The sequence below is a fragment of the Camponotus floridanus genome, unplaced genomic scaffold (genome assembly GCF_003227725.1).
Source record: "Camponotus floridanus strain SB8 unplaced genomic scaffold, Cflo_v7.5 scaffold28, whole genome shotgun sequence".
NCBI lineage: Eukaryota > Metazoa > Arthropoda > Insecta > Hymenoptera > Formicidae > Camponotus > Camponotus floridanus.
Window position 1 is genome coordinate 40,794 of NW_020229414.1, and position 27,046 is coordinate 67,839.

General features: G+C 27.6%; 1 protein-coding gene across 2 annotated transcripts in view; it reads right to left on the bottom strand.

The window, feature by feature from the left end:
* Positions 1-25,963, bottom strand: part of LOC105250746 (adenylate cyclase type 2) — a 41,108-nt gene extending 15,145 nt beyond the window's left edge. Inside the window, exons 1-6 of one of the 2 annotated variants that reach the window (XM_011257000.3) lie at positions 25,256-25,963; positions 4,891-5,057; positions 3,623-3,958; positions 3,132-3,326; positions 1,363-1,469; positions 159-270 (exon numbers count right to left, since the gene is read on the bottom strand). In XM_011257000.3, the coding sequence (XP_011255302.1) occupies positions 159-270; positions 1,363-1,469; positions 3,132-3,326; positions 3,623-3,958; positions 4,891-5,057; positions 25,256-25,268 (930 nt within the window). In that variant the 5' untranslated portion in view covers positions 25,269-25,963. The remainder of the gene's footprint in view (positions 1-158; positions 271-1,362; positions 1,470-3,131; positions 3,327-3,622; positions 3,959-4,890; positions 5,058-25,255) is intronic. The other variant, XM_020027368.2, reaches the window with a different exon arrangement.
* Positions 25,964-27,046: the final 1,083 nt, after the last annotated feature.

Sequence of the window (27,046 nt, forward strand, 5' to 3'; positions counted from 1 at the left end):
GTGCGAATATAAACTTATTTTGTATTATCTTTTTTATACAAAATAATTGTTATGCAATTAAAAAAACGATTCATTAAAAAGTTTACGTGTATTTAAACTGAACATTTGAGATTAATGATAAAATAAGTCAATTTAATTTAGACTTAGTTTGCTCTTACCTGTGCTATTTGATCAAACCTGCCGAAGAGTTCATTGAGAGTCTTTACGAGATCGGAAGCTGAGAGCTGCTCCGATAGAGGTGTAAAGTTAACGATGTCCGCATAGAGAATGCTACGCAATAAAGATATATTCTGTTTTCTAAAATTGTATCTTTTATAAAGTTTCCCAAGATACAAAAATATTTTATATAAATGTGAGATTTAATCTTTCTTTATAAATATTTATAAAATTTATATTTATAATATTAACATTTATAAATATTTATATTTATAATATTTAAATTATGTATCCCTTTAAATTATGTATTAAATTTAATATTATGTATCCCTTTTTCTACATAAACAAAAAACAGAGAATATTTTTAATAAATTTAACATACTTTATCGAAAAATATTAATGTAAAGATTAAATTTAAATTTGTACAGAGTAATTCACTAAAAATTTTAAAAAATTTTAAATTAAAAAAATTTTTTTTGGAGAGATGAATAAAATTTTATATTTTCAATATCATTTATTTGACATTATGTCACATTAATATTAGCATTTAAAAGATATTTTTTAAAGGAAGAAGTATCTCGAGAAAAAAGATATATTTTAAAGCAAGAAATATATTGAGAAAAAAATTGCCTTTGATCGATCGTTTGATGTTTAAAGCGCGCATGAATTAAATTGGATGCTGCACAATCGCGTGCATACATGACTTAAATTCAGACATTGCTGAATCGGAGCATAAAAGGAGAAGCGATCAAAAGCGATACGTGATTTATGCTGTGTGCGTTTAATTCGATATAAATCAATATTACATATTATCTTTGACCTATATAATTGTCGAGAAAACTAGATGTGTCTTTTAAAAACACTGATTAAATTATTCTTGTTCTTGACCTTATGAAAGACGACTTTACATTATTTTTATCGTTACCTTTTTCGTCACAGATCGAACGGATATTTGTATGAATGAAATTTGTATGAATATTCTTATAGTAGAGATATCAAGTAGAGATATCAAGAAACACAATTAAGATTTAAATATTTTGTGATTTTCTTATATAATCACAATTATATTATAATTTATTTGAATATTTACTTTGAATTTATCAAAGAGGAAAATGACATTCATAAATTATGCCAATTAAAAAAATATCATATAGAGATTCGTCTCATTACAATCAACGAAATGGATTATAAATTTTAATAATGTACCTGACGTTATTATGTCGCTGCACATACATTTCTTGGAACGTGGTTTGCTTATGCTTATTAGCTTCCTGACAAGCATCCGCCATTTTCAACATTATACTCCTTTTTACCTGCAATGAAATATTATGATGTATTAATATTTTTTTACTAAAAAAACATTATCTACGTACATATTGCAATTTTCTATAAAATACATCGTTACATAAAAGCTTTGTAATCATTAGATTGACCTATCTTATATTCAAATATTATATTTATATACATATGACGCAACGAATTGAAAATTTGTGCATTATGCAATCTCGCAGCGACAAAACATTGTGTATGCCAATAGTCTTCGATTTGGAGATTAACACGCAAATCATTTATTCAAAGTCGTAAATTATTCATGTCATACGTAAATATCGTTATACGATCCGCATAACAATGCTTGCATTCGAAAACAACCGGAATCTGAATTACAATCAATTTCAATAAATAAATCCATTTCGTATCCTAAGTTTTATTAAAAGTAATCGATTTCTCTTAATCGGATTTTCTATGTAGTAAGTCGCAAAGAAATATTAAAGGTAAAGAAATATTACTAAAAAACAAGTAAAATATTTTAATAAAAAATAATCTCTTGAGTTATTTTTGAATATTTATCTATAAAGATTGTAAATAATCGTAGAAGTAGAGTCACTAACTCAAATCTATCTTGTCAATAGAAAATCGGGCTTACTTAAATCTATCTATTTAAATTAACTTGTAAAATACATATTGTAGCAACTTAGTACATAATATAAAAATCCTATATATATAATATTGAGCATGTGAAAATCGACGTCGCCGTGACGAAAAGGATCATTGAGTATTTGCGTAAAGGGAAAACGTTTATACACTTGTTGGGTTCTAACGGTGGATTCCATCAACACACAAACTGAAACTACCCCTGCTGTATGTATATTATGTAACGTTATATACTCTCGAGCTCTTCTATGCGCGGATGGACGTGTCTCTTCTCAGAGATGTAATTAACACGATCACGAAGACCTTTCGACTGATTGCTCCTCCGTTTCTACCATAACTGACATAAAACTTTCGTTATAAAATTTATATTTTATTCGCCTCTTCTCTTGAAACGAGATTCTTATCAATCGATATCTCAGAGACTTTTACATCATTTTTTAATTATTTCTGTTGAAGAACTTCATGAAAGTTGATTTATTACAACGCAATATCCCTCTTAAATCAATCTGCATCATAAGATTGCAATACACACAGAATGCAGCATACGATGCAAAGTACGATGAAAACAATTGCGTTCAAAATTTAACTCTTACTTTTTTACATTAGAGAAACTAGAGATGCAAGCGCCTGCAAATTCCATCTCTTGCATGATTTCATTAAATTAATCTTGTAACTAATGTATATAAAAATAAATATAAATATAAATATAGGTATATATAAATATATAAATATAAATATAAATATGTATATAAATATGTATATAAATATATATAAATATAAATATAAATATATATATATATATATTTATACTTATATATTTATATATATCAAAAGTCAAATATCGCTAACTAAAATTTAAATAAATTTAATTAAACATTAATTGATGATATTACGTATAGCTATAAAAAGTTTTTTATGCACATATTTCCACAGCACGCTTAGGAAAAAACTCATCGCTTGTACCGCCATAATGAACCGGATTAATCCAGATTTTAATTAGATTCGCGGAGAACAATTTTGAGCGATACATTTTTATAGCTCACCTCTGCCGCGATGTAAGCGGGAATAACGCTCAGCAATAATTGTTCCTGCTGCTCTCTTTCGCATTCTAGCTTGATTCGCGACTCAATCACCGTCTTCGTGCCTGAGAAAGTTTTTCGATGAGCCGTCGCCGTCAGGATTCTATAGTACATACCTGCGAGGATAGCAGCCAGAAGAAACACAATCTCCACAACGATCTGTCGAAAAAAATGTTCCTTCAAAATGCCTAATTCATGTATATCAATTAAATAATATTCTTAAAAATTAAAATTTTTAATAAGTATTCCAAAATATAAATTGTTTGCTGCATGGTAACATCATTTTTAAAAGTTTCGCTTTATATATTAATTTTCACGATATAAATAATATCAATTTATTAATTAAGTTTTAAAAAAATTCTTTATAGTAATTTTCTATTGTATAATTTATTATGCAATATAATGTTTAATAAATTGATTAAAAAAGATTATAAAAAAATCTCAACTACATTTACCTGAATTACATTATAATAGCTCGAGAGATCTTCAAAGATAAATCTCCTCGAAACATGCGTGAGAGCCAGGATACAGCCGATGATAAGCGGTACTTGCCACCTCATTTTAGGTAGAATAGCGATTATTGACAGAATGCAGGCGAACAAGGGCAGGACGCCTTTTAATATTAAAATTCCTAGACCGAGTATGATGGAGGATGCTAAGCCTATTAAAATCCTGGACCGTTTGGAAGTCATAGTCGAAGATAATTGCGTGATCACTAAAAGTGTCAAGGATACGATGAGCATGGTCGTCAATGTTGATACAGGTACAAGATCGGTTACGTGGAACAGCTTCTGAAAAATATTTTCCAGACGAGATCAATTCTCTATGATCCTGCCTTCGATATTTACTCCGATATGTTTCATCAACTTATTCCTGCGATGCGATGTCAGGACTTACTTATTGTTACAATTCGAAGTTTTATTTCTTCAAAATCTCTCAAAATAAATTTCTCATCAACGATTGATTTTACATGTGTTTTTTAATCGAGAAAAGAAAATACGAGAGCAATTTTGTTTCGATCTGAGATAAATCACGTTATTAATTTCCTTACACATTTTTCGCAAATTGCTAATACAGAAGGATCAACATCGTTCATTTCTGGATTCAATCTTAATACACAGTGTTTTATGTATTTTTGGCGAATTCATAAAACAATTTCTGTGTTACCTTCGTTCAATATCAATATCAATATTAATTCTTAGGCTCTGCTGACCCTAAGGTCAGCGAACACCTAAGGTCAAGGATGCATCTTGTTAACTGATTCGCGAAGAATATGTGTGAACAGTGCCCAGAGGCACCTTGGACAGATATCGATCCGTTACAAAGGAGAGCACTAGATGGAGTTTTAATTGAAAATTAATTAAGGCTTCGATCGTCATCTTGTAATTTCTACTCTTGAAAGGTAATGAATGTTTCAAGTTAAGGTAACTTGAACATTTTGGTTTAAACGATCATCTTTTTGAAAATAATAGAATTAATTATAAAATAATAAAACGGGATAGTAAGTTAAAAGTTAAATATTTTTTCTATGATTGATAAATTAAAACATTTTTATAAAAAAGTTTTTACAAAAACAGAATTATTTATATAAAAATAATTTGTGTCTATATAAAATTTTCTTTATTTTTTAGACAAATTTTTATTAATAATTTAAAATATCCTCCTTTTTTGTGATCTATAGTAAAAAATAAATGTTTTTTAATTTGCTATTATTTTTACTTACAGGATAATCGGTGAAGCATAGAGCACCTAGAGCGATTAGCGAAGCAATTGCGGCGACACAAAGTGTCCCTGTGTAAAGAGACGCCGTCAGTTTTCCTTCGTATTTGTCACGAAGTTCCTGAAGTTCCTTAACGCCAGCATCGTCGCCCATTGCATCGCCGAGACTCTCTGGAAAAAAGTCGCATTTCTATGTTAACTTTGTTGAATTCACATGTTACGTATATAAAGTAACGTGTGTGTGAAGGAATTTCAGGATAGATGTGAAAGAACATTCCAGAAATTCAGAACACGTTGTATATACTTAATAGTTATTGTGAAAGAATATCCGTAACAAGATACAGGATACTTTGTAACAAGAGGAAATAAAAGAGATACATGTCCGACTTTAAATTTAATATAATGTTGTACTGTCATATTGTAAAAAAAGATAGCGATATAAATAATTTTTAAAAATGCTTTCATTAAAAAAAGCGTATTAAATTTTTTAAATAATATAATAAATTTAAATACTATTGCAGAAACTTTTCATGTTTTATATAATAGCATTTTAGAGCATATATGTATCCCTTTTCGGTATTATAATAGTATAATATACTCAAGATAATATATATTACATCAAGTCTAATTAATATCTGTAACATTAATAGCTTAAAGATATGCTTGCTTGCAACATACGTGCGGCAAAGTTTGACATCGAATTTCAAACAGCAACGTATTACCGACTTGATACATCTGACATCTGTTTTGGAAAAGCTTTCATATTGCGATACTTAGTATTGTAATTAAACGCTAAAATTTAAAATTATGGAATTGTATTACAGAATTTTAATTGTTAACAGAATTAAATTGTTAAGGTTTAAATAATTATTTAATTTAAACACGAGCGAAATTTATCATGGATATGATATCGTAGATAGACATTGTCATATTTATTAATAATTTCTTAATTATTATGTGAACACCTCTAATATTATATATAAATACATTACATATTATATATAAATAATATTTAATTAATTATGCAATAAATAAATTTAAATAAAAAATTCTCCTTAATGCATATATTATTTTATCATACTTTAAAATTTTAATTTGTATGTATTATATTATGCGTATAACAAATATTATACATATTTAAATATATGAGATTGTTTAGTTAAATATATATGAAACTATTATTAATATTACATTTAATATACTTATACTCTATTAATATATTATGTTTTGAATATCCTAGATCAAAAAAAAAGATTCATTATAAACATTTATATTGTTATATCTTATCATCAACATATTATTACATTAAATATAATTAAATATAATAATTTCCATATATATATATATATATATATATATATATATATATATATACATTTTTCCATTTATACACACATATATAAGTTTTTCTCAATTTTTGTCGTTAAATTTCTTGCAGCAAAAAAAATACGAAATTATTGCATGCGCTTAACAACCCAACCCTTTTTGTCGTACGATGATGGTATCCATAAAGGTTAATTGAGAGTGGTTTAAAAGACGAGTAGAGAGAAAAGATTATGATATACAGCATGGAAAAGTAGAGTGAGCACAAACTTAATTAAACTGATTAATAATTTATATTCTCATTCTCTCTCTTTCTCTCTTAATTACAATTAGATGGAAGAGATAAAGCTAAAGTTGAAGACCGTAAATGAAGAATACAATTCATAATATTACGTCGAAATATGATATAAAGTTTTGATCTTAAACTAGGCATAATAAAATATAAATTACAATAAATAGAATTCATTACCTACTTTGTGAAACAATACATTTTTATAAAGTTATTGTATAATTTTTATTTACTATTATATATTTTTAAATATTTTAGTGAAAAAAGGAAATATGTATATGTTCATAAAGAGAGAGATAAATGTATTATCAATTTTGCACAATAATTCTAATTAACTGCTTAAGATCAATTTTAAATTATATATTTGTCACATTATAAAAAAATAATAAAATATTTCATCTATTTTAATATTTATGATCTTTGAAAGCGATAACAAAGCATATATAAAGCATAATGGATATTATATTCGCGCAATTTCATATAATAAGGGAATATGTGTCAAGTTCTAAGGGCAACCGAATATTTCACTATTTCTCTCACAAAATATTTCTCCTTCGTTTTATCACTTTCATAAAGGATAATACTTTTATCACGCGCTATATTCCCTTATCGCTAAATTTTATTCTGTTTTAGTGTAAAACAAAGGAAGATTGACTAAAGTTACCTGGATCATTTCCAAGTTCATGATTCTCAAAGCTTCAATATGATGTTTCATCGATAATTCATCCTGATAGAAATCCGATATACAAGCGATATGCGTGCGAAGAGGACATTTCGAGAATGTCAACTATCTGACAAAACTTGTCTAGCAAAACGAGTGCAAATGGCAAAGAATCATTGCGAAATGCTAGAATTTATGTTTGCTTTCGTAACATTTATATTTTTATTACAATATTTAAAATTTCATAGAGAGAGAATATATATTTTACGAAAATTCTCAAATTTTATTAAATATCAGGTATGAATAAAATAAATATTCGTACAAAAAATATATGTAATTATAATAATCTCTTACAGATATATTTATTTCAAATTTATATATCTTTATATTATCTCTGTTTCTGTGTCTTTCTCTCTCTCTCTCTCTCTCTGACTTTTTTTACTTTTATTTTTTCAATTATTTTTTAAACACCTTGTATAATAATATTTTATATACAAATATAATAACATTTTAATAACAAGACGACTATATATTATTAATTGCAATAAAACATTTGTTTATTATATCCATTCGCGAGTTTTATAAAGTTTCGAACATTATTGTAATATAATTTAAACTGGTTTTTATTACAATAATCTTTCTTTTTTTCAATTATCGCAAACGACGTAATTCATTGTTTGTTCGTTTATTGCGTATTTTATAATGAAAGCAAGTGTAATGAATAAAAAGGCGTAGCCACGTATCGCGTGGTACGCAGCTCTGCAGGTGCATTAACTTAATTGATCGAAATTGTCGTCGCCGACGACTAAACGAATCAAGCTAATCCGCTAATGAAACAAGTCGCGTTCAGACACGCGATTCAAGCTAATAGTTCGATAGAGTCAAGGGCAACCACTGTATCGATGATTCTAATTAACTATCACTCTTTTGCATTGATACATGCTATGATACACAAAGGTGTGCAATTAAACACCTCATTAAATGGATTACAATATTTGGATTATCGGTCGAAATTATTCCATTCAGTTTGCGCAACTGCTGCATGTGTTCCATATTGCTTCTGTAATCCGCAAATGTAAATCATGATAACGTTACGTGACAAGTAACGTAATATTACATAGCCAATATTATGATGGGATTATCAATTAAATGAAATAATAAATAGAAGAAAATAAAGCAGAAAAAATAAAATAAAGTGTATTACATATATTGCATACACACAAGCATATGTGCATACACACACACACACACACACACACACACACACACACACACACACACACACACACACAATAATAATAATAATAACACAGATATTCCATTTTTCATTTTGTATCGCTTCTTGTTACATTAATAAATTTTTGCGAAATAGTATCTTTATTATACGATATGAATAAATTATATCCAATTAAAAGACATCACCATTCGTACAAATTTTATTCTCACGTTATATTGTGTCTACTGTTACTTTCTATTCCATTTAACCGTGTTGTAAAATGGAAACTGTGCGACACTTCATTAAAGTGCGCTTTAATTGGGCGTTCATATTTCTCTCCTTTTAGTCGTCATAATCAGTCGTGAAATGTAACGGCATGACAAACCGCTCTTTGAATTAGAAATTTTTTCCAAATAGAGAATAGTTTGTTCTTTTTCTACATTCATATAATTTTTAATTTTCTTCTACTTAGTTCAATTGGATAAAAGTATCTTCACATAAAAATCATGGAGAATACTTTTCGCACAAAAGTGGTACTGTGTATAAAAATCTGTATTTATATAAACCTCTATTCTCTATAAAATAATAAAAATATAATATTACTTTTAAGATTAATACAATTTTTTAATGAAATAAATTTTTATAATTTTTTGATATACAAACTTGTAATTTTAGAAACATTTAACAATTTTCAAATAGTGATAAAAAAATATTATTAAAAATTATATTTTTATTAAAATTTAATCAATTTTATTATAAAATAATTCTCATTAAATAAGTATTAAGTTCTTCTTACGTATTATAAATATCTTAAATTAAAAAGTTTAAATAAAGAAGTCAGAAGTGTGTATGTGTGTATGTTAGTTTTTTATATATTTTTCGATTTATTTATAATTTTTTCAATATTTGCACAATTCATACTAATATTATTTTTATAATAAACAGTTTTTGAAGTATTATATATTTATACGAACAATTAAAAAGAGGAATTGCGATTCTCTTGCGTCTCAATTAATGCCATTCAAGTTCATTGTTGTGACTAATATTAATATTGTCTCAAGAAGCTTGGATCAATTTGGCGCAATTAGCACGTTGTCCGCGAAGCAGATTGCGTCATTATATAAACCAGAAATACATCCTGTCATCATCCCAATTGCGTTAATTACAAACTTCTGGTTCCGGAGTTTCGCCCCGATTCAACAATTATCAAAATCCGCACGCTATACTAACTTCTCGTTTTCACGCTTTTCACTCAATTTTCCGCATCACAATAAATGAATTTAACGAAGGCGTAATATCGATATATGATATGCGATGTAGAAAATGTGGAAATGTCTCTTCTTCATTTTTATCGGTTTAATCTCTCGATAACAATTTTGCAATGCAATTTTATTGTATTACTTCATATTTTGAGAGAATAATTGTTTTTTTTTTCTTTTTTTATTGTCTCCCTAATATCTATGTACAAAACAAATCTTTTTTTGTAAATTTATTAAACTATTTCCTTCTGTTATTTGATAAATTATTATCAAAAATTTGTACACACACATACACACACATACACACATACACAATCATAATTAAAACTTATAATAAAGTTAAAATTGATTAGCAATGTGTGCTTGTGTACGTGTGTGCATTTATTAAATTTATTTAAATTTACTTATTTATTAAAATATTTGTATATCTCTCATTCATGTTTATTAATTAAAAATATATAATTTATTTTATAAACAATAAATGGCATTAGTTTCTTATTTTTCATTATTATTTGGATAAAGTGAATTGACAATGCATGAATTTGGCAAATGAATATTATACCGAAGATCTGGAAACGATTTATTTTTTCTTTTTTTGAATTTCTAATGTAAAATATAAGAACACAGAAATGTTTTCTTTCTTTGTTGTGCCTATCTCATTTTGCAGATTTATTGGCGCATAATAATAATAATCGATGATCGAGTATATTTGTCCGCTTTAGTTCTCTACGACTACATAAATTTAGTCGGCGAACTTAACGAAAGTGTATTTCTTGCATTACACAATAAATTTAATTTGCTTTTTTCATAAATATTTTTCTTTATCATCGCGTGACAAAAATAACGGGCACTCTTACATTTATATGCCAAAGAAAAATTAATATCAAAATTAATAATAATTATGATATCATAAAAAAAATTAATATTAATTACAGTATTACCCTTAATTCTGTTCTTATTTTAATATTAATATATGTTTAAAAAATGAAATATTTAGCTCTTTCTTTTATATTATAGTAATTTAAAATTTATTTTATCTTCTTTATTTTTAATTTTAAAAAGAAAATAAAAAAATAAAAATATATATATAAATTACATAAAAAATATTAGATCTAATATTTTAGAATACATAAAAATTCTTTAATATAAATAATATAACAACATAAAAAATATATAAGTTATTAATAAGTCTGCATTGTTTTAATGCTTAAACTTTTATTTACATCTCTTTTGTTTAAATATTCACATTATTAATATGTATACGTGTGCGTTTCTATAAAATATATATGTATTTGAATTAAATGTTTACTTGTTTAATCAATATATAAGCACGTTTTGTATTTTTTACTTATTTAATAAAGATTTATAGATACTGTACTTTAATCAGAAATATAGCAGGAGATGCGTTGTTTTATTTTATATTGTTTGCAATGTTTGTGCGACGATATGACTAGAAATATCTAATAAAATAATGTATTTTCATTGACTATATATATACTACAACTATATTATATATATATATATATATATATATATATATATATATGTATATTATTATTTGCTTACAAATAAACATTTCGTGATCATACATGCAATAATGTTGTTTGAATAAGTGCAAAATCCTCGTATAAGGGAAAAAAGTAAGGGAATTCAATATTAGTGAACTCTAGTAAATATTTGAATGAAAATAAAGAAAAAGGAAATGAAGCAAAAGAGATAAAAAAACGTTGGAGGAAGACGCTCTCTACATCTCATAGAAAATTAATTTCATTGCATAAAAGGTTCATATACTTACGTAAAATCACGATTTGATAAGTCTGATAAAAAACTAAAGCCAATGCTATTTCTCTTTTTCTTTGATTAGCTCTTGATGCGAATGAAACACGCACTCGCGTCAACATCAAACAATGATCAGAGGAATATACAATCGCACAATCCAACGAGATATCAATAAAGAATATCAATCAAAGTATACTTCCTTTAAGCTTAATTTCTCTCGGTTATTTTACCGAGAGAATTTAGAAATCTATTTACCATCTTATCTCTAGGCCCGTTTCACGGAGACTGATCTCTTTATGTTAATATTAAAAATTCCTACTATTCATAACTTGCTTCTGACCTACGCTAGATACAAAAATAAACAAAGAAGATGTTTACAGTATTCTGAATTTTCCCCTACTTTTTTAGAGAGAAATCAACCTTATTTAAAGATAAAAATGTAAACAAATTTTTTTTTATATACAGGGTGACCCAAAACTCATAATCAATCTTTCAAAGACAGATTCCTGGGATCATTTGGAAACGATTTTTCCTCAGCAAAAATGTCGATGAAGGCCATCATTTTTTGCATGTTTGCCGATTTTTGTCATCATATATTTGCAATTAAGCCTTAAATTAAAACTTAATTAAAGTAAACTCTATTTAAAATTAATCGAAGAATGTGGTTTTGTTAATATTTTATTTCTATAAAGCTTAGTTTACGAAAAACCCCTTATTTCCTAATCACTTAATTCGAAAGTTATTAGTGCCTCGACATTTTCGTTGAGGAAAAATCGTCTTCAGATGATCCCAGGAATCTGTCTTTGAAAGATTCATTATGAGTTTCGGGACCCTGTATAAAAGAGAAAATAAAAGAAAGTATTTATTTTTATTTGCTAAGATATATAATGATATATATTTCATATATTATCTTTACATGTAGTATATATATAATATCGACATAATTCAATTATTAAAAAATATAATTATAGTACGCGTTTAAAAAAATAATAAACATACATTAATGAATTAATATTAAAACGAAATTCGACAAAAAAACGATCCACTTTTTCCTAATATCATTTAATTTCAGTTCTCGGTACGAAACGCAAGTCGCATTTTCGCGAGAATTTCGGGAAAAATTCAAGGCAAATTTTCATTTCATCGCGAGAAACAATGTTGATATTTCCACATTCCATATGCATGTGTAAAGCATAATTGCGCGAAATTTGGCACTAAATGCATGACTGAGCGACGATGCAACAATTGCGCTTCGCTGCGAGATACCGCGATTGTGCGGCACGTGCGGATGTCGCGGAATGTGCATACATTTGCACACGTCGAACGTACGACAGGTATATCACAAGGCGTCTGCATATCTAGTCCGGCGATGTGTTTTCCGGCCGCGACAATTCTCCGTGTTTAAAAGCCGGCAATAATTGCAACGCGCTGGCAGCCTCGAGCTAATTATCGCGCCTGTTCGATACTGCAGCGACTGCGACGACATGGACAGTCACTGGCCGCGTACTCGATTTTATATTTAATTACAAATACATACGAAGTGTGTCATTAGGTTGGCTGGTTGGTGTCTCGACGCGTTATTGTTCCACTCGGGGATCGTCGTTTGGAATTAGTGCCATATTTACATGACTGGCGTAATCTCCTCTCGACAACGCTGTTAATCTCCTCCGCGTTATGCGCGTTTGTAAATCAATCTGTATTGGATTATGTAATGTCGCTCTCGCGATAATACGAGTCAAACATGATTGACACCATTTTATTTTAAATAAATTAATAATATAGATTTCTCTCTCTCTCTCTCTCTCTCTCTCTCTCTCTCTCTCTCTTCCTCTGTCTTTGTTAATTTTCTCTATAGAATTTAATAATCGAAAAATTGATAAACTGATCGATAAAATTCATGTCATCCTATTTGAAATTATTTGTATAAAAGTATGACGACATATCGTGACATAGCATATGAAAGAATTTTATTCACCAAACGCTTTTCTTATGCTTTAAATGTAAATTTATTTCTCTTTGATATCAGATCGAATGCCAGGAATTTAATTGTCAAATGAAAATTGTATGTAACTAAATTCTTTAACAATAAGTAATAAGCATAAAGCGATATGCGGGAAAATTCATTGAAATGGGCATCATGCCATGCACTATCCGCGTGTTTATTAATAGTGAGTTTTACCGAAAATACCTCCGCAAGTCTATCGCATGTAATGCACGAAAATGTCGAGACAGCTCTTGCATATCTTACATTGTACATAAATACATTTAGAGAAGCGTGAATTGACTGTCAATATATATACATATTTGTAGTGTATTTGTAGTATATAATTAGATCTTTTTATGTCACTATCCATATCGTATAAAGGCAGAATAATAATAACAATAAAGAGTAAAAACTGCAATATTTATACATTTCTGCAGAAAAATATCACAAAAAACGCAAAAAATTAAACATTTAACATGAAATATTGTAAATATTGCAAATAAGCTCTTAACCTGTAAAAATTTAATAAAATTTTATTTAGATTATAAATTAAAAATCAAAAATAAAATATTGAATTTAATTTATTCTTACAAAGAATGTTTCATTAATTTATTCTTGCATTATTTCATTAATTTCATTAATTTATTCTTACAAGAATATTTAATTAATCTAATATAATTTTTGGATAAAACTGAATATGCGTAAATTGTCAAGAAAAATGACAGAAGGTACATTAGTAGATTAATTTTTTTGTTTGCCCCTATGTATTATATCTCATACTTTTCTCGACATATCCGTAGGATTAAAGCAGTATCAGCTGTTCAAAGATGACAAAAGCTTCCGATGCGCGAAATATCGCGCGATACCATTATCATTAACCTAGCAATATCATTAATGTATAACAATAACCATTCAACTGTTATTGGCATTGGAACATGAATAATGTTATGTCTGCAAGCTTGCGCCACCGTGTAAATAAACGTCAATTTTTGAATGCGAATGAATATTTTATTTGATATAAAATAAGATTAATTAATTAAGATAAGATTTAATTAAAATAGAAATTAATTGAACATATAAAATAAAAATTATAATTAATATATATATGTATACCTTTACAAATAATAATTTAATTTACATTTATTATGAATTTAATCGTCATTATTAAATGTAAAAATTAAAAAATTTATAATCTATATATAATTTTGACTATACGCCTTCACATATTTGTAATGATTCTTGTTTTATTAAATATATTCATTTATAAAAAAATAAATTTTATATTTTAGGTTATATGTTCTTTACTAAATAAATAATAATTAAAATTAATTTCTCAATAGAAATATAATATATTCTATGTATTACATATATATATATTAATTTCTACAAAATAATTTTAGACCGAAGAGGGAGAGAGAGAGAAAGGAAAAGAGAGAGAGAGAGAGAGAGGGAGAGAGGGAGAGAGTGAAAGAGCTTATATATATATCTTTAGGATGGGTTGACGTTTGCGTATTTCATACGTAACTATATCCGGCTAGATACTATCTCAACTGGAATCACATACTACAGTTAGCGGAAACCGATAGGAGTCTGAATCCGGAAAACGCGTAAAATGTAAACGACACCGGAGAAGAGACATGTATAGTATTCCCAACAATTCCAGCAAATTGTCAGTGAGAAAGAGAAAGCGAGAGAGAAAGAGAGAGAGAGAGAGAGAGAAAATCATTTTTAATCTTAAAGAGATCTGTTAGTTTCTTTTTCGAAATGAAACTTAGCTCTTTAACTTATCATGATTTATCATAAAATAATTGCAATAATTTATGCAAGAATTTATACAAATGTAGAATTCTATGGAATAATCTGTATAAGAAATAAACTATCAAAAAATAATTTGATCGCAATAACATCTTAAATAATTTCTTTTTTAAGTCAATGTAGCATTATCAGAGCCTTAAAGTAAAGATTTACATAAGTCCTAATTCCATGGCTTATTACTGGATTATGACTTAATTATCTTGTTTTCCGCTCTGTTTGAATAAGTTTTTATCATTTTATGAAAATCATTGAAGGAAAAGTTACGATAACGAAGTATTTCCGCAAAGGGTGAGTATTGAGAAAATTTATTGCTACTTTTCGATACCAAAAGCAGAACAACGTTTATTGATTCGGTCTGACCACATTAGTTACAGTTTCACTGAATGGATCAATTTTCGAGTGTAAATAAAAATACGACGTTAAATGGAATTACAAAGATAAACTTCTGTATATCTTTTTTCTTGTTTGTTATAGAGGAGTAATCTCACGTGACTTAATTAATACAGCAAGAGAATAAATGTCTAAATTTATATTTATTGATAAATATATTTTGATAAGTATTCACATAAGAGAGAGAATACTCTATATAGAAATTTTGAATTATTATATTAATTATTATATTAATCTATAAATCTTGCAAATAAGAAGAATATTTAAGAAGATGAAGAATATATAATGCAAGAGAGATAATTATATGTGAACTTAATAAAGTTTAGAATAAATAAAATTTCGTATATTTTTAGAATATAGATTTTTTAAATAATACAATTATTATAATAATACAATTTTTATGAGGAGTGACATAATATTAAAAAGAAAAGAATTAGATAAACTAGTAATAAAAATATTCTGATTGTAATAATGACTTTTATTACGTCAAACTTAATTGAATATTAAGACGCAAAATTGATAGCGTGCATTTGCTTCGTCACAAACGTTTATATCACTGATAGCAAATTACTGATAGCATTTATTTGTTTGTTGAAGGTCATTTCAATCGGCTCTAACTCGGTTCAAGTTCAATCACTAAAACATCGATTTGCTAATTTCTCGTTATTAATGTCTGTGATTGACGAGCGAAGTCCCACATTATAATTTACAATTAATCGAAAACTCATCATATGGTCAAAATCTCATAATTTGATTAGAGTTTTTGCTTTATGTAATTATATTTTTAAATTATTTTGTAATTATATCAACATTTAATTTTAATATATTCTTTAAAATATATTATTAAGATAAAATTAACATTAGCACTAGAGAAGACATGATAAAATACCATTCTTTATAACAATTAATGTCTCATACAAGGAACCATTTCAAATAATAATTTTCTATTCTAATTTTTCTATTCTAATTTTTTATGATACATTTCAGCAAAGTTTAATTCTACATTTAAATTATTTAAATTTCAAATAAAAAAATAAGTAAGGTAAATATTAAAGTTTTAAGATGCACTGTTTGAGTGTTAAAGAATAGTTTTATATAATTCCAAAAAGAATAATATTTTATTTGATAAATACAACTGCGCTAATTTTTCACGAAAAAATCAATTGAGCATACAAAAAGAACAAAACGCGACATTAAATAAGATCACATTTCCAGTGTCCGACATGTTTGTACAGTGTTTAGTGTAACGTGCCATATACCAAGCGATTTGCAGCCTGGGAATATTTTTCACGCTCATGCTTTTATTACATATTTGTGTTAAAAATATACCGCGTTATTTAGAACAGAATAATAAATTCGTGTTTCGAAAACTAATAAAGTTTATAAATAATATACATTATATAATATACATCATATATAGATAATTTATTGTTTGCAATTAATAATTTAATATAACAAAATAACATGACAAAATAATACGTTCTATTCTGCGATCAATTATAAATAGCACTTAAATATTAATGTCATTTATGATTATTATGTACGTAATAATTAAAGAAATCGATTTCTATTTTATTAAAATTTATCTCGCCTTTTTAATCGAATATTATCATTATTGTCATTATCATAATTGTATTTTTGTAAGTGTATGCTTTGTAAAATTTTATTTTCGGCCTACCATAGCTACGTGTATACCATTTTATGATCAAATTTTGCATGTAACTTAATATATCAAACGCGAAAAGCACTGTTATCTGCCGTCGCAAATATTATGTAAATATCTCGACAATTTATGTCATAGAAATCCACACGCATTTACTACGCCGTATAATGCGTTTTCTGAAATTCAATCAAAATTCAGAAGTATTAATATTTCCGTAAACGCATGTTCTGATTTCACTTTAAGTATGATTCGACATATCGCTTTGATAAAATATATTACTTCACATCTATCTCTAAATGTTTGCATATTTGTAGTATAATACAATTTTATCATATCACTTTCGATATAATTGTCTTTTACATCGACATTCCTGTTATCCCTTGCAATTTATGCAACATAAAACTGCAGCAAACGCCTTGTTAACATGATACATATCATATATATTGGATATAAACCTATTAAATAAACTACATTGAATGCAGCAAATACATTTATTAGACATGGAATTTATATGTATATACGGGTATAAGACTTTACTATTAGTTCGATATTGCGTATTTCAAATATCGTTTCGAAACCGCGAAGGAATTCCTTTATAAATTCAATTTCGCTTAGAGAATAGATATTTTATTGTAGATGATTTAGTACAATCGCGTTACAAAATAAATAAATGCAAAATCGAGCAGATACAGAATTAAAAATATTTAAAATATTTCTGATAAAAAGAGAAGATAGAAAAATATACAAAATATCCATTTATTTTGTTTGTTCCGTGCTTTAAATTTGCATTTCAGTAATATTCGCAAAAATTTCATTGCACACATTTACTTATTATTGTTTTATACATATATAAAATTACGTTCATATGAATGAACGATAAAAGCTGCTACATATGGGAGGTTGCAAAATGCTCTACAAATTATTATTTCGATGGAAAAAGACTAGAAAACAGGGAAGTGTATAATTAAAATAAAATAATTTACCATAAAACAAAATAAAATTTCTAGTTGAACGTATCGAATCCATCCATCAAAATAGCATAACAAATAATGCATATTCACTACATGCATTTTAAGCGCACATATGTATATTTTTTTATAGCGGTGTCACTGTTACTGGATCTGGAAATGTCTCCTTGGGGAGAGCAGCTCGAAATATGAGAGATAAAAATGACTATGCGTGGTATGTGGCTGCCCTATTTTTTTCAGAATCCCTAGCGATACGAGTTTTCTGTTGCAACGCGTTCTCCATTCTACAGGTTATGCCTTGGACTCTCATGGTTGAAAGCCTTTACTATGCAATTACGTACACGTCTCTTGAAGGATACGATGTATCCTACATTCGACTGCGTTTTTCACGATGTCTCGTTCGTATTATTTTTCGATTAAAGAAAGGTCACTTGTCATGCAATGTTGAAAATTTTGATACAAAATATTTGTATAACTAAGATTAAAAATTATTTGGCATAATTTCTTTAGTATAAATATGATCTCTTTATACTTTTTACACATTATATTTTATTTCAGTGATCTCTCTCTTTCTCTCTTCCTCTCTCTAATGTTCTTATAAAACAAACAATTTATTTTATGACTAAAATAATTTTTTAATAATAATTAATTTTTTTCTCTTCTTTTACTTTCTAATTTTTTAAATATTCATTTTTAAATATTACTGATTATTAAATATTACTGATTATTTTTCTAATGATTCTAGTTCTTCAATTTTTATCTTCCAATTGTGATTTTTTTAAGTGACAAGATTGATAATTTTACTTGGTTCGAAGAAGAAAAGGTGCTTAAATGCACTTGATAAAAAAAATGAAAATGGATAAGTTCATATACTCGAAGAACATCTAGGAAAGAAGAAAGGGACGTGGGTGAGTTATCGGATATCGGTCGATTATATGGTTGAGGGAAGTCTCGATCGCAGGAGATCGCTAGAATTGACACGAAGTGGCGAGGGCTACTGGTATCGACAGGCCTCGACTATCCACCATCAGTGCCTATCACGGTTTCAAATCAAGCCCGGTGCTACATTCGCAAAATCTTCTTGCAAATACAGATCGGCATATTGTGTGGGTTTCATCAGTTGATGACATTGCCACTTACGTAAACAGATTTTGCTCGATGTTAATAGAAAACGCACGAATTGCATATCTTGCATAAAACAGGGTATAATACAAATCTTTATTTAATGAAATATTATTGCGACGATGAAAAAGGAGAAAAATATCAATGCTTATCTTTATAAATATTTAAAGCGAATCTGATTCGTTGAATATACCTGGTTACAAAAGTTTTTTAACGCAACATTAAGTTTTCATAGTTACAATTGTGTTCTTTGTCGAGTTTACTTAATTAAACTTGTTGCTATTTAAAGCTTTATTTCTTTTATATCCCGGGTTTATATTGCAAATTTGCTCTGAGTGATTATTCACAGTTTTTACAACAAATATTACAATTGTAGTATCTATATATTTGATAAATATAAAATTATGTAAATATTATTTTATTTTTTATAGCTACATTAAACCAGCAATAGAGAACACCTTCTTATAATAATATAAATAAATTTTTATTGAAAATTGAAATTAATATTGTTACTGTTTTCGGAATTAATGATTTATTAATAATTAGAATTAACGTTAAACGTTTAGCTTGTGTTATCATATATGTATCCTCTCCTTCTATAGAAATATTTTATAGACTTTATCTTTTTTACAATTTATTTTATAGAAATATATATTTATTTTCCATGCTTTTGGAATTTTAATTTTCTAAAAAAAATTACATTTTATTTAAGAAAATATAAAATAATAAATTCAATTTCTGGCAAAAAGGTTCGAACTAGAAATTCAGATGATGATTCATAAAATTTAGTCGTTGGTTTTAGTATTATCTTAAACTCATGATCTATTTGTGCTACACTGCTCTCTTAAAATAATCTATTCTATATTTGTAATAACAACATTCATTTTCAAAATAAACTATATTTTCTATAAAACGTTGAAATTAAAAATTACTATATTCTTTTACTTTATTTTTTAAACGTCATAGAAACTTCTGATCATATTATCGAAATGAAGAAAAATATGAAACGTGCATATAACATATCTATCTTGTGTAATATATATAATACACGAGGGAATTAAAAGGCGGTCATATTAACGTGACATATATTCCAATAATTAATCAGTATTTAATATCAGTATTTATTAAGAGTTTTGATTTCGTTGCAAGTTCGAGTGAGAACGAGTCGTCGTAATTTGCAACATGATATTTTCGGAACGATGAAGTTGCATATAACGCGTTTATAATCACTATTTCGATATTTGGATTCCACCTATGTTTTCCTTTGCGTTATTTACAGCGATGTAACGTTATACAATATATATGTATATGTGTGTGTGTGTGTGTGTGTGTGTGTGTATTGCATTAAAATTATACTGATGGAAAATTGTCAAAATATAATTGTTAAAATGTCAAAAGTATCAAAACATAACTCGTTAAATTATACCAATCGTTTTTTCAATGATCTTCTCATTCAATTTCATTCACTTATTGGTTCGTAAACACAGTTTAATAACACAGTTTTATTATATTTTACGTGGGTGTTCTGTCCTTATTGACATTTAACTATTATTTAAAAAAATAATCTAGAGTTTATGTCCAATATTACATTTTTAATATAAAATTCTTGATACTATATTGTATTATGTGATAGTAATGCAATATTATAATAAATAAAATTATTATCATTATTTATACGTTTTTTTGAAGATCATAGATATATTATCTACATTGAAACAAATGATTTTACTAAATAAAACTCGAAATGACATAATCTGAGCATTAATGACATTGTTACTAATATTATTATCATCGTTGTAATTACTATTTTAAATGTTCATAATGCCTTATACGAGCGCGAAGGCATGATAGAGGCGAGTAATGAAAGGACTAAGCCGCGTATAAAGCGCTTTATCCAGACAAAAGCATTCGCTTTTGGCTTGGACCGTAAAGCTGCATTTAGCGAAAGCTACCTTCTACTAGTCCCGATTCCTCGATTCACCGGGCAGTATCTGGGATAACGTATTTTCACGGCGAGTGTGTACGATGATGCACAATAACTAGCTAATGTCATATAACCGCCAATGTTTGTGCTAAACACACACGGATTTCCACTATTATTTCCATGTACACGTCGTAATTAATAATTAACTATCGAGGGATCGAAATAAACTGTGAACCGTTCGTAAACTTAACCCTTTAGCTATCATCAATAGACGATGAGATATAAATTTTATGACTGTCATCAATAAGCTATCTTAAGATACGCTATGATGTCGGGGTCGCTTATTGACAATTTCATTAGTTTTGTTTACGTTGTATTATCTCGGATCTGTACAATTATTTATTTTATTAAGTAGTTAATAAAATAAATAATTGTAGATAGATCCATAGTTAAAAGATTAAGAAATTAAATCCGAATCATTTTATTTATCATCGCGTGATCTTGTGCGCGATAATGAAATTAGCAGTAAGTTACACGTGTATGATATGTCTCCGTCGAAAGTTTATAAATTATTCTCTCGCGTACGGAATATAAATACAATCTTAAGTAAGTATATATGTACAGAGATATTTAAATATCTACGCAAAAAATGCCTTTTCAATAGATATCGATTATTCGATCATATTTAAAAGGATATGCTATATTACAAACAATTTTTCGTGCTAATAAAATATTGAATATATCAAATATATATCGTATCTGTTTCCTTTGATATATATATTTCACAAATAAAAAGTCGATTTTTTCTCGTAATAAATATATCAATACTTTAACCGTTTTTAGTTTTACAGAGCATGGAGCATGCTGTGCTTTCTGCTAATTAATAAATAAATCAATACTTTAATCGTTTTTAACTTCTTAGAACATGGAGCATGATGAGCTCTCTACTAATTAAGCTTCGGACAAATAATAAGGTGTTTTTCACGATTAAAAAGCAAAGAGTAATTAAAGTTAACAAATGAAAAAACTTTGTTATCCTTTTTCCGATACAGATGCCTTTTATGTCAGTTTAACAGCGATGTTAAGAGATACGCTTCGCTAGAGCAGTATGTGAGCTAAGCGGCCTTGTTTCCTCGAGAATTGCTATTATGAAACTTGGAAGACGATACAACCCCGTGACGTGATTATGAAACACGCAGGAACAAGGAGAGATAATACGGTACCGAATTTTGCATATCGCGAGACAACATTGGGGCGAAACATTGATAAAGCATTTGCAATCAGAGATACAAGTGCACTTTATATAGTGGAGTTTACATTTTCACTTCGTTTGTTTCTCGTGAAAAAATTTGACGGCTCGCTAACAAAAAAAAAAGGAAAAGGAAAAAAAGGCAGGAGAAAATAGTCGGATTAAAGAGCATCGCGAGAGAATTAAACGCAGCGGTCCGCGACATATATAAATGAGTTCTCTTTGCTGCTTCTCTTTATACGTTCCTTTATACAACGCTCAACTATGATGCTGATATATTTATAAATATGTATGTATATTAAAAACAGATATTTATTAAAATGCGAAAAACATTCGCTCGTGAACTTAAGCGCGATTCCGCACGTGGAACCCAGCGGTCATGGATAAAATTGCGCGAGAATCGCTTTGGTCGAGAAATGTTTCGCGAAGTATCTGTGGCAAGATGACGACGCAACGATACATTGCACTATAAATATACACTATAGTGCTATAAATAAATTTGCGTGAAGTTTTATTCTGTTCTGTAAGCGAAGTCTCCGCCGGTCTTTGCACTATTTTTCTAAAATTTAACGTTTCGAGAAGCGAGATAGCTTACAAAATGATTCAGAAATTATTGTATTACATAAAATATAAACTTTTGTTATATTTGAATGAAGTTATTTGCGTGTAACATATATGTATGATAAAATCATGTATTATTAAATTTCACATTCAAATAAATAAATGTCGAATGTAAAGAGTTAATATCGAAATGCGAGTGTAAAATTTAAATTCAATCAACAATTTTGATCCGATCGTCCAATTATAAGCAATTCAAACTCATTGATACATTATGCTATATACGTGATTGATATAAATGAAGATATAAATGAAGATATTTCTGCTCTACGATCTCTGATATCAGTTTGTGTATCTTCAAGTTTCGCGATCTTGAATTAAATTTCTAAAGAATGCTTCTCTTTTCTAAAATAGACGGTCAATTTCTGTATATTTCTTAACAAATGGTTTTTAACAAGTTCTTTCTTTATATATTAAAATTATTAATTTTTTAAATAATAGATACTTTTGTAATTCTATAGAAAAAATGTTTAACTCTTTTTTATTTTTTATTATTATGATGAAAATGCGCAGTATTTCAGATCGATATTCCAAAAATTAATAATTTTGAATCAATTTTTCAGGTATTTCAATATTTCAAAAATTGTTTAAAAATTATGTTTTTTAAATTTCGATCTAAAATTGCATATATACACTGAACTTGAACAGAACTATCGAAAACTGTTATCAAAAATAATAATTTTCAATACGTTTTAGTACTTTAGAAGGAGAGTGCTGAGTAATTGCTTAAAAATTGTTTAAAAATTATTAATTTTTGAAATATCGATCTAAAATTGCATATATACACTGAACTTGAACAGAACTATCGAAAACTGTTATCAAAGGTAATAATTTTCAACATGTTTTAATACTTTAGAAGGAGAATGTCGTGCTGAGTAATTGTGAAAAAGTGTTTAAAAATAGTAAACGGTCGAAACCTTGTGTAAAAAGAATAGAACTGTTGAGAATTATCGTTAGAACTGCGGAAAATCATTCACACGATACATTTTTAATAAGTGTCGTGCGAATCGAGGACATTAAAAATTGATTGAAAATTATGAATTGTTGGAATATCGATCTGAAATTATATAGGCTGAAGTTGAACAGAACCAGGAATTTGCTAAAAATAATGATATTCAACGCGTTTTGATACTTTAGAAGGAAGAATGTCGTATTAGACATTCGCGAAGTTAATTTTTTTCGATTTCGATTTTTTGATATAAGAAACTCTTTTTAATTTTTATCAGAAACTGAAGAGTGCTATCGGAACTTTTAGTATTTTTATGAAATTGTCGTGTCAGTTTCACAGATACAGCTATGTAATCATATGAGCTATCACAATATATAATAATTATAATAGCACTTTTTTATATTACATATGGTTAATTAAAAATTTGCAAATATTATATATGTAATTTCTTCATATATATATATATATATATATATATATATATATATATTACATTTTTTCTCTTTGTTTTATAAATAACAATAGATTGTTCTTCGGACGTTGCCATATATAAACTCAAACTTAGTGCAGTAATGTAATTTATTTATAATACAATAATTACTATTACTTTTCAATATTTTCAGTATTTATGAAAATTTCTTTGAAAATGCATTTTATATATTCACACGTATTAGAATATTAAATTAAATTGAAATTGAAATTGAAATTTAATGAATTTCGTCGTATCTCGTCAATATTTAGTATATTATTTAAATAATATAAGCTATGTATATGTAATTACATCATAATTCAATTGAAATATAATAGACTATAATTAACTACAATTTTAACAAAATCAATTGAAATTGAATTAAACGAAATTACGAACAAATTTTCAAAAATCCTTGGAGAATGATTTATATGTTAAATCATGTCAATATAATTTATTACTTTATCTAATAATTATTGGATAATAATTATTTTAAATAATAATTATTTGAATTAATTATAATTTATCATAATCCTGATTCAATATGCAATTCAAATCCTTAGGGAAAAAGAGAGAAAGGAAGAGAAAAAAAGGAAGTGAATATATTTAAATAGAATATAGAGGAAGCTATCATTAGTGTGTTTACAATTTAGCGGATCTTATAACATTTTGCAATAGAAGTTGTCATTACCTTCTTCCTCCATATTCGCAGGCGAGATTCCCTCAGACTTGGCCTCGATCCAAATTGGCGTCCTCCTACGAGCCGACTATCATCGGACGCGACGTTGCTTCTCTCATGCACTTCACTTTCTTCGCGACATGCTTATCCGTCACCTGGCGTTTCCGCAAATTCCGGATCTCCACCGAATTTATCACATCCAAGAGTGCAACTCGATTTCGCGCTAACTCGTTTCTGCGCACATCGGACTCGGAACTGATCACCGCCGAAAACCAATATGAGCGTGTAAATATTTACTCTTGACGTGAGATCCAATTAAATTTTAAACGCGCGAATTTTCACGAACGTCACAGGTGCGTAGATCCGTTCAAAGACATAGCGTCGATCGTTGGCGATTATTTTCGCTCGTATAATGTTTCTCTCTGTTTATCCGTTGGAAAAATTAGAGAAGAAAGCGCGGGAAAGAAAACACAACCGCATAATTCGCGATTAAAATTTTACTGCAAATCGCAAGGTTACGCTTTACGATAAATCGATAAATCGATCGTAAATCAATTCTTCGATACAAGTTGAATCAGGAGCGTTATTATTTTTAAATGTAAATTGTAGAGTTCATTTATTTACACGCGAGTTATTTTCAGAAATAATAGTTTTCCCCGAGGGTCTTTCTCTTTACTTGATCTTAAAGCAGACTCTCCGTCCAACCGTTTTCGCAGCCGCGAAGCCTGCAACTGGTGGCTGAATTGCCACGCCGAGATCGTCGAAGCTTGCTATAATCCCTTCGCGTTAACTCCGTTGTAAGCTGCGCGAAAGCTCGACGTGTTCGTCGGTGACGCTTTAATCCAGATTCTCGAGAGAACACGTTTTATTATCTTCGACGTATCCTTCGGCAGGTAAGCTTTTCTTAAGCACCGGATATTAATACGATATAAATAACATTACCGTAGACTAGCATGATTTACGAAAAGAATATTATATATAAGAGAGAGAAAGAGAGAGAGAGTTATTACATATTTATAATATATAATCTATATATTACAATTTTTAATTAATCATAATTTCACCTAATCTCACGTATAATAATAGCAAATAAATAAATATAATTATTTGCGAATAAAAGAAAAAATAAAATTGATTTGTCGCATTTTTACAAATTTTACAACTACACATTTTTATCTTCTTTTTCTTTTTTATACTTGCTATATTTATTATACTTTATTATACTTGCTATATTTTAAACAAAATAAATAAATTTTAGATATTATATATTAATTTTAGATTATAGATTCATTCAAAAATTCTCCGAGGGTAAAATAGCATTTTAATTGATCAATCAAGATAAAGAAATCTTTGCTCTCTTTATCATAATTAATCAAATACTATCAAAAAATAAATTTGTAAAGTATTGATTATGTATTAATTGTGCGAAAATTGTATATACTACAATGAATTGAACAAAGCACGTACATATATTTTCGTAATAGTAAAAAGATACATATCTTTGTTTTATCTATACAGATACATTTATCTGTAACTGAGATACTTGCTCTGATAATTGCAATTAAATTATCGATGGAGACATTACGAGAGAATTGTTTTTTTCACACATAAATCATATTCTAATAAATAATACATACAGTTAAAAAATGATTTTGTCATTAAAACTCATAAGTATTTTCGCTTATAACAATGTAAAATATGCGATTTACATTTTTTATTTATTAATCATCCTTTCATCAGATATTTGACTTTTATAATTTTACTGCTATGGAGATTTTCTCTTTTTTCAAAAAAATCATTGCG